The sequence below is a fragment of the Populus euphratica genome, unplaced genomic scaffold, assembly GCF_000495115.2.
Source record: "Populus euphratica unplaced genomic scaffold, PopEup_1.0 scaffold46.1, whole genome shotgun sequence".
NCBI lineage: Eukaryota > Viridiplantae > Streptophyta > Magnoliopsida > Malpighiales > Salicaceae > Populus > Populus euphratica.
Window position 1 is genome coordinate 1696879 of NW_011499852.1, and position 10225 is coordinate 1707103.

The 10225-nt window shown below is 31.7% G+C and overlaps 1 protein-coding gene across 1 annotated transcript; it reads left to right on the plus strand.

Moving 5' to 3' along the window:
* Nucleotides 1-1961: 1961 nt before the first annotated feature.
* Nucleotides 1962-6125, plus strand: LOC105121838 (flocculation protein FLO11-like). The gene is made up of 5 exons (XM_011020663.1): nt 1962-2324; nt 2856-2961; nt 3823-3949; nt 4162-5079; nt 5572-6125. The coding sequence occupies exons 1-5, from the start codon at nt 2084-2086 to the stop codon at nt 5959-5961; spliced, it is 1782 nt and encodes a 593-aa protein (XP_011018965.1). The 5' UTR covers nt 1962-2083; the 3' UTR covers nt 5962-6125.
* Nucleotides 6126-10225: the final 4100 nt, after the last annotated feature.

The window sequence follows — 10225 nt, forward strand, 5'->3', positions numbered from 1 at the left end:
TTTTTAATTTCAGATCCTTTTATGTAACTGATTAATTTCATGGTTTTATCTTTTAGTGTTTGATTCACTAGGGATTGAGCTTCATGATTTTTTTTATTTATAGTATTTTATGATCTAATAATATAATTCATAAATTTAAAAAATTAATGCGGGTCAACATCGTCTTTTTCTGGCTCATTTTCTTTCTAATTTCAGCATTCCACATTATTTTTTTTTAAGACTGGTTTTGTGGTTATTTTTAATTTCTTTTCTATTAGTTATTTAGTCTCATGATTTAGACCACTAATTTAGTATGCCTTTTTTGAATAAAGATTTTTTTAATTATTTTTTGTGTATTTAAATTCTAAAGATATTATTCTGATTCTTCTATATTTTGTTGATGTTTTATATAGATTAAAAGTATTTTTTAGAAATAAAAAATATTTATTTGTAGATAATATTTCTAATATGTTCGATCTTGCATACTTTTCTTTTCTTTTTATTTTATTCAGTTAGTTTCACGTTATGATTATTTTTGTTATTATTTGATTCAATAAAAAATTAATTTTAATAAAAAAATTTAGTAAACATAATTAGGTAAATATTATATATTACGAGATCAAATATTTTAATCTATATCTATCTCTCAATTATTTTAGTTTCGCTTTTAGTTATTGGTAACAATTTTTTATCCATTTATTTAAATAGATAATTATTTAGATATTTGAATACACTTTTTAATTTTATAGGTGAAGAAACATATTAAAATAACTTGTATATTTAATTTTTTAAAAAATATATTATCTATAATAAAATACAAGTTAAATAACTAGTAAACACGAGTCGCTTATTCCTTACATGGATTCACAAAATTAGTTGGATGAAATTATTTGAATCCCTTTACACCAAAGATAACACAATGATCAAGATGACACCAGTATGATTTTCTCTTATGTAATGATAATTAGTGAAAGCTAAAGGGTTTAACTTCCCGAGAATAAAAACGTAAGATGAACTACAAAGGCAATTGATGCTGGTTAGAATATTATAGATTGAAAATCTCAATGAATTGGTATAAGATAAAACTAAAAACTACTTATATCCTTACCTGGGGAATAGACATGTGGCTACAAGGCAACATCTCATCTCAAGCTTTGATATTTTTTTTATTAATCTTGGTATTTTTATATTTTAAAAATATTTTTTAAAAATATTTTTTTAAATTTTTTTAGTATTTTCATATTTTTTATATATATTAATATTAGAATTGAATTTTAAAAAATAAATAAAATATTTTAAAAACACAACATTATTATTATAATATGAAATAATCTCTTAAATGGATAAATAAATTAAATAGAAAGAAGTAAACACGGGCAGATTTACCATTCTGTCTTGTTATCCTCCATTGACAAAAACGACACCTGAGCACCGATCTCCCTAAATCTGGCTCTCTAAAGGCTAATTAATTATATTTTGACCATACCCACAAAGGTAAGCAGGTAAAAGGTCATATATATCCCCAGCTATTATAGAATCCTCAATTAAGTCCCTTCACAAAACATATTCTCACATGGGTCCCCACATACCGGACAATACCCAGTTGACCATCTTCATGAAAATATATTTCACTTTTAAATCATGTAAAACAGGAAATATTTATTGTATTTAATACACACCGTTTTGTCATAAATCTCAGTGATGGGGTGGGATGGGATAATTAATATGGTCATGTTTGGCTGATGGGCACTCGATTGATAATAGTTTTGTTCGGAGATCCATTTGATATTCATATGGTGTTTGGGGACCAAATATGTAATCTGTCCATATAAATAATAATAATAAAAAAACACAGATCCAAACCCCTTTCTGTCTTACATGACGTAAAACATTGAAGAAAACAAAAGAGAACTAGGTGACTGACTGTCTGTCTTCGTATCAACTGCTCTCTCTCTCTCTCTCTCTCTCCCCCCACCCTTCTTTCTTGCAGTAGATCTTCTCTCTCTCTCTCTCACTCTTTTTGACATACATTTTGCTGCTTTAGAGAAAGCTAATATGTGGATGTTGCTGATTGTAGCTTAGCTAAAGAAAAAAAAGGAAAGAAATGATGAATAATAATATTAATAATAGTAATAATAGTAATTCTAGGAGCACTAATGGGAGTTTGAGAGAATCTCTAGTGGGAGGGAGGAATATTCCGATGGTATCCCAGTACTTCCGCCGTGGTCATAATGTGACCGGTGGCGGTGGTTTCTCAAAAAATAATAATGGCACGGACGAGAACTTGGATCTCTTCTCCAAGAACCGCCGCGGTCTCTCTGTCTCCTCCGATGAATCTTCTGATGGTATGTTATGGGTTTTCTTTCAGTTATGTTGCCTGAAATGCCCTCGGTGGTGTTTTGTGTTTCTCGCAATCCTTTGATGAGGTGCTGGAATGCGGAAGAGGATAATTTGGTCATTTTACTGACGAATGAGAGATTTGGAAATGAAAAATGATGTCACTGACTAATATATATATTGAACACTATATATAATAAAAGAAACAGAAAAGGAAAGAAAAATAAAATCAAAACGTTGTCGTTTCTGTTGCTAGCATGGCGGCCAGCTTGGAAAGAACTACCATTGCCTCTTCTCTTGTTTTTGTGTTTAGTTTTGATGGATTTGATTCATTATTTATTGATTTCTGAATTTACAGATATGGTGATTTATTATATGGGAATTTTCTCTTAATTCCCAATTTTATTTTAATTTAGCCAGGACTGACTTTTGCTTGTCTATATGGCTGTGATTTTCTCTCTGTTTCTATATATATAGCTGTTCTTGTGGGAAAAAATGTGTGGTGGTCTTATGATTTGAAGTGGGGTTATTGGCTACAGTTTCAGTGAAATTGGAGAGGCTTGCAGTTGGCTCAGCTAAATTTGCAAGGAGCGGGATCGATGATCTGTTATCATCCACGGAGGGAGGGAAGCATGATTATGATTGGTAAATCTCTGACGCTTTCCAGATTCGGCAATTACATGTTAAAGTTTTTTTTTTCAGATTTTTTTGTTCCTTTTTTTTGGGTCAACATCATTGATGCTAGTTGTGTCTGGTATAAGATTTGTTTCATTTGGAATTCTGGATTCAAAGTTAAAAATTTCTCAACAGATTTGTATCGATATTGATACGTGTAGGTATGTTGGATTGATAGTTCCAGGGGAAACATGGTTTGCTAAAGGATCAGATCGTCTTGGAAGTCCTTTAACTTTGGATAATCAGTCCCCCTTTTCTGCTTTGATTAAAGATATTTTGGAATGGATAGTACAATTTAGGCAACCCAAGAAGAAAAAAAAAGGAGTTCTGATTCTTATGTTGATGGCACATAGGGATCTCTTATAGAGTTTTGCGTTCTAGCCTTTAACGAATTCAAAATGGAAATCCTGACCTGCTTTGTTCTGATGCTTCTAAGAGTTGCAGACAACTTTGCACTGCTTATTTCGAATGGTGAGCAATTTTATTGTGCAAGATAGAGAAGAGTATCAGGAGAAACTCTCAAAATGGCAGTTGGACATTGTTACTTGAATACCATTCAGAACATTTCTGCGCAAGCGCTTTCTTATAGACCAAAAACTTGGCATTTTTAATATGAGTTGAAGTTCTAGCCAAGACATTGTCCCGCTGTTAATTTATTTGCACTTGAATGACAAGATTTAGCAAATAATTTAGGCTTGAAGTATTAGCAGTTAAATGTTCGTTTTGTGTTGAATAAACATCCATAGGCTAAGCTTGTTATTCTTGTATCGAAAACCAAGAAACTAGCATTCATATACCATAACCCATACTTATTTCTTTTTATTTCATCAGGCTTCTTACCCCCCCTGAAACTCCTCTTTCTCCTTCATCGGAAGGAAGTGAATCAAAACCAACTTCAGTGGCTCCACGAAGCAGTTCTTTGGCTAGATCAACTTCTACTACCAAGGTGGTTTCTAGGGTATGCTCTCCTTTTCTTTCTCTAAGCTATGCACTGCCAGTCTTTGCCCCTATTTTAGATCATTTTTTGCTTGTTGAATTACCCCCTGCTTGAGCAAGAATATTTCTTCTATTTTGGAAGGAATTTATTGTGATAATGGGATGACACAAAATCACCTATGGAAGTTTAAGCCTAATTCTCTCTCTCTCTCTCTCTCTCTCTCTTTCTCTCAGCTTTCAGTTTCACAATCAGAGAGTTACCATTCCTCAAGACCAACTAGAAGCAGTTCAGTGACTCGACCTTCTATATCCTCTTCACAATACAGTACCTATTCCTCCAACAGGTCCTCTTCAATCCTAAATACAAGCTCAGCCTCTGTCTCATCTTATACTAGACCATCCTCCCCAATAACCCGCACGCCACCTGTAGCAAGAGCTTCCACACCACCAGCCCGCCCAACCCCATCACGTTCCTCAACCCCATCAAGAGTTCGACCTGTCCCCACCAGGTCATCAGTTGACAAGACTCCACCCTTCCAAAACTCGAGGCCCTCCACTCCAAGTTCTAGGGGGCAAAGTCCTGCAAACTTTAGTGCAGCACCCACTCGATCAAATTCTCGTCCATCAACTCCTATACGTCGGAACCCAGCACCTTCCTCATCTGCTGCATCAAGTCCTTCAACTTCTGCTGGACGTGTTCTCTCAAATGGTCGCATTCCTGGGCCAGCATCCCGACCAAGTTCCCCGAGCCCTCGAGTTCGGCCACTACAGCAACCAGTTATTCCTCATTTTCCTCTAGACACACCTCCAAACCTCAGAACAACTTTGCAGGGGAGGCCACTTTCTGCTGGTAGGTCCAGGACTGGTGTTTCTTCAGCTATGAAGGGGAACCCAGAAACAATGGGATCTTTGAATGCACCAAGAAGACATTCATCTCCAATTGTCACAAGGGGAAGACTAACAGAGCCGTCTGGAAAGGGCCGTGTGCATAGTAATGGGCATGTGGCTGATCCACCTGAGCCTCGAAAGATCTCACATGAGTCAGAAGTAGGAATACGACGACCAGTAAAGTCATCATCAGCTGCCTCAGATAGCACTGGGTTTGGGAGGAATATATCTAAGAAGTCTCTGGATATGGCCATCAGGCATATGGTATGTGTACTCTTCCTTCCATGTTGTGATAAACTAGTGTTCAATGTTGTGTTGCACCCAACTCATTCAAAATGTCTAATGTGATCATTTTTGTCCGTGTTGATTTTAAGTGCTAACCATTATGCATCACACAATGCTATGCCAATATCATCATTATAATAGATAACGATGCTGTTTATTTATTGGCTGCCATTGAACTAGCAGCATGATCTTTTTACTGTTTTGTTCCCTGGTTGTTGGTTCAAATTTCATACCCTGAAAGTTTTGAAGTGTGACTGGGATGATTTGCCTATTCTTGTGACCGAGAGCCTGGATTGATGATTAGTGTCTATTAAGTTAGGCGACACAGGCAGAAACAGATGCTTATATTTCCTCAACAGGAGATTTTCATGTTAGGTTACTGTTGCATGAAACTTTTTTTTTTTTACTTTGTCTTCACGAGACAGTTCTATCTTCTGATAATCCTAACAGTATATCAACCTACTGATGTAGGACATAAGAAATGGCACAGGAAGCGCTCGATCACTTTCAAGCACCACCCTCTTCCCTCAGAGCATTAGATCCACCACTCCCAAAAGCCAATCTGTCCGTTCTCGAAGTACACAAGAATCCATCAACAACGGAAATTCACAAAACGGAGATGTTTCGGATGATGAAATCCACTTTAGCAGGGCTGCAGAAATCGGGCACGAAGCAAATGATGGGCGATACTCTGCAAAATTGAGTGACGTTGACATCTATGAAAGCTCTCGATATGATGCAATATTACTCGAGGACTTGAAGAACACAAACTGGTTGCACGGTATTGATGATAAATCCGATCAAGGGCCCTTCTTTGATAATGGATCCGAGTCTCTGCCTGAACCTTTCGGCCCATTGTAACATCTAATAAGAGGAGATCTTTATTGAATGATTTATTTTTTTCCTTTTTAATTTATTTGCGTACTTGGAATTAATGAATGATGTAAACTTTTAACACTAAGAACCGATTAAGTAAAGAGGCAGTGTATTCTCTGCAATGAAATGATCATTTCGGTGTTGGAATTTTTTTGTACAGTTTATGCTGCCTTGTGAATTAGGTTCTCGCTGCATCGGTTGCAACCATTCATCGTGATCTTTTTCCTTGAATTGCAGCAAGGTTTCTTATTTCAATAACCAAAAACAGAAGAAAAAAATTATAAGAAGTCAAGTAAGATAGCAATAGACGAAGTCTGTGAGATGTTCTAAACTTTACTAGATTTCCATAATTTTGATATTGTTATTTAGCTTGGTACAGTGAGTTAAACTTGAAAACTTTTAAATCTAATTTTTTAATTATTTTAAGCTTCAAATTAAATTGTATAGAAATAATTTCAACACAAACCAGTTTGCTGGTGGCAAAAAATAAAATAAAACAATAAAAAAAATAATACTAAAAATACTAGACACGTGGACTCAAGCGCAACTTGAAAAACATGATATGTTGGATTAACTCAGGTCAACTCAATTTAATTCATCAAACTTATGAGATGAGTTATGTACTTTTCAATAGTATTGTTTTTTATTTAATTATATGATAAAAAATAAAAATCATTTCAAAATTAATAAATTATTAAAAGATAAAATTAAAAAAAATAATAAGAAATTCAATAAAAACCCAACTTTGAATAATAAAATTGAAAAAAAAAGTTAGGCTAATTGTGTGGGTTTGAGTGACCTTGAGCTCCATAGCTTTAAAAAAAATCTTAGGCACATGTGCATGTGCTATATTTATTTTTTTATTGTATAAGGGAAAAACAATTTTTTTTCTTTTTTAAAAGAAAGACAACACATTGTTTATTGAAGCAGATAACATGTTGCTTGTTGCTACCTAGTCTAGGATCCAATAACTATTGTGGTGCCTAGAAAATCAGATTGAAGGTTTTTTGAGTTTAAAAATCTATTTTTCAATTCTTTTTCACCAAAAAATACCTAATAATCACTAGGAAAACTTCTATAAACCACTTGTTAACTTAAAACATTTCACAACCACCTGAAAAATAAAAATCAATCTAAGTAAAAAAATCAAATAGAAGCAATCTTTCTTTTCAAGTATTTTTATGGAAAAAAATCACCATTTTCTAACTTTTTTTGTCGAATGAAACTTATTGATACCAATAATAATAAGTTTCATCTTCAAAAAGTTGCTATACAGCTGTTTAGATAACTTTCTCTCCTCTCTCAAAGCTAAGAAACAAAAAATAAATTGAACTTTTAAGTCAAAAAGAAAATTATTGAGAATTTGAAATTAGATATATATTTTCTATGTGTTATATATTTCAATCCTATTTTTTTTTTAAAATTTGGTAGTTGTGCTATAATCTCAAATCAATTTAATCTAATTAGGTTATAAAAATGATTAAATTTAAAGAAAAACTTTAAAAATTGAAATTTTTAGGCAGCTAGGCTATACCCCAAATCTTTTAGTATAAAGGTAATAACTAGATAGGTGGCATGTGCTCCACCATGACCATGCCAAACTTTTTCCAATGCCAGAAATAGATATTTAAGTGATGATAATCTAATAAATCCCATGTTAAATTTGCTAAAATATGATTCAAGTTATGAAACCGAAACAACACGCATAAAGGAAAGTGAAAAGAATTGTAAAGTATAAGGCCTACTAATACAATTTTACATATGAAAATAGAAAAATATCTTCAAAAAATATTATGCTAAAGAAGAAAACTTGAGTTAACTCATGCTAACTTGATGAACCTATTACTCATGATATGAGATCAAGATAAAGAAAAAAAAGAATTTTAAAAGAAAAACCTAGTAAAAAAGATCAAAGTTCAATAAAAAAATTGTTAAAAAAACTTAAGCCAATCCGAGTTAACTATATCAACCTGCTCTCGAAATAACCAAACAGAAAGAAAAGTGAAAAATAACAAAGTTTGAGTGAAAATAATTCAATGCAAAATAATGAAACTAAAAAACAGTTATAAAAAAATAAGAAAAAAAATTCTAGTCAACTTAGATCAACTCAACTAATCCACCACTCGTGACATGAGATTGGAATAAAAAAAATTAAGCTTTCAAAAGAAGGATCTAATAAGAAAGACTGAAGTTAAAAAAAAAAAACATTGAGAAAGAAAATATAAGCTAACCCAAGTTAGCTTGACCTACCCTCAGAATAATGAAACAAAAAAAAAAAAGCAAAAAAATAACAAGCTTAAGGGCAAAATAATTTAACGTAAAATGAGAAAATTGAAAAAAAAACCATAAAAAGTTTAGGGATAAAAAACCCGAGTTAACCCGGGTTAATCCAACTAATTCGCCAGTTGAAATATGAGAACAAGATTAAAAAAATGACTTTCAAAAAAAAAGAAAAAAAAAGATTGAAGTTAAATAAAAAAACTTTGAGTAAGAAAATACAAGCTAATCCGAGTTAACTTGACTAACTCACACTCAAGATGACCCAACATAAAGAAAAGTAAAAAAAAACACATAGCTCAAGGGTCAATAATTTAATATCAAAGGATAAAATTGTAAAAAAAATAAATTTCATAAAAAAACCAAGAAAAAAAATCTGAGTTAACCATAATTAACTTAACTAATCTATTACGCGGGAAATAAAATCGAGATAACTTAACAAAAAAAAGGTGAAACAAACGATGAAGCTAAGAATTGTTTTGTTGGAAGTCAATTATTAAAAAAAAACAACGTAAAACATCAAATCGTAAAACAATTTCAAACCCAAACAATGCATACCAAATATGGTATAAAAATGAAATGAAAGAAAATAATGATAGGCTAAATTAAAAAAAAAACTAAGAAAAGGATAAAAAAAAAATAAGGATTAAAATTAGATAAAAAAATAAAATGAAATTAAATACCGTGAGATAAAATTGAAGAAAATATAAATCAAGAAAATGATAAGAATATAGAAATCAAAAGAACAAGGACAAAATGTATATTAAAAAAATAAATACAATAAAATAATAAGGGATGAAATTGAAAAATAATAATAATAATAAAAAGTATAAAATACAGAAATAGAACAATAAAAAAATAGAGAGATTGAATTAGATAAAAAAAATCAAATTAAATAAAATGTTTCATGATAAAAAAAAGCTAAATTTTAAAAAGCATAAAAAAACAAATAAATAGCAATGAAAAAAAAAAGGGGTTAAAATCGATAAAACTAGGACATAGTTGTTTTTTAGAATGTCATGCGTGCATTTCAAGAGCATGAAAGAGAAAAGAGAAAAAAAAAACTTTACCGCAACTCAATTAAATGATCTCCGTGAGCATGTATCACACTGTTGGAAAGAGGACAACTCGTAGCTCCCAATGCCTCCACAAAAGCAAGATTTTAGTAACCTGATAAGCCCTCACCCAACACCTAAATGGTGGGGGTGTTTTGTCATGCAATGACATATGTGTTAATAATTGTTTTAATAAAATTTATTAATTAAAAGTTATTAAACAACCCCTAATTAAATTGAAAAATAATAAAAAATAAAAAAATAACTAAAATATCCTTGGAACTAAACTTTTTTTTTTTAAGATTCCAAAGATTAGTCTTGACATCTCACTGTTTTAAATAAATAAAAAAGATAAAGAAGCCCCTAGTACTTTTTTTTTTTTCCCCTTTAAAGGGCATCACCATGACTTTGATGTACTTTTTTTTAAGAAGATCAAAGAACCCCTCGCCAAAAACTTAATTTTTTTTTTGTTTTTAGGATAAAATAATTATTTTATTATTATTTTTAAAATATATTTTTATTAATTTATCCTTAATTAAATTTACCATGACTAATATATCTTCTGGAAAAGAAAATCTACCCAAATAACAGGGCAAATCAGTTTTGCTGTGGAGGGCAAAGATATATTTAGACTGCTCCAATGAAAAAAAAATTGTATCCATTACCATAGTAAATCATTATGTATTTTATTTTATTTTATTTTTTTTGTAATTTTTTTTTTAGATTAACGTGGGTGTCCGGGCCAGCTTGTACGCACCACGACTAATCCCACGGGCCTTGAAGTTAACGACCATGTAAGTTTCCAGTGACCATCATATGAGCAACCAAGAACTCGAATCTGAGACCACAAAAAAAGCAAACCCCTTAGTTCCAAGTCTTTACCACTTAACCACTGTCTAGATAATTTTTTTTTTTTG

Excerpts from the sequence above, each read along its gene's own strand:
- LOC105121838 (XM_011020663.1), top strand. The coding sequence starts at position 2,084 with ATGATGAATAATAATATTAATAATAGTAATAATAGTAATTCTAGGAGC. Across the intron at positions 2,962-3,822 it reads GGGAAGCATGATTATGATTG|GCTTCTTACCCCCCCTGAAA; the intron begins GTAAATCTCTGA and ends TTATTTCATCAG. Across the intron at positions 5,080-5,571 it reads ATATGGCCATCAGGCATATG|GACATAAGAAATGGCACAGG; the intron begins GTATGTGTACTC and ends CTACTGATGTAG.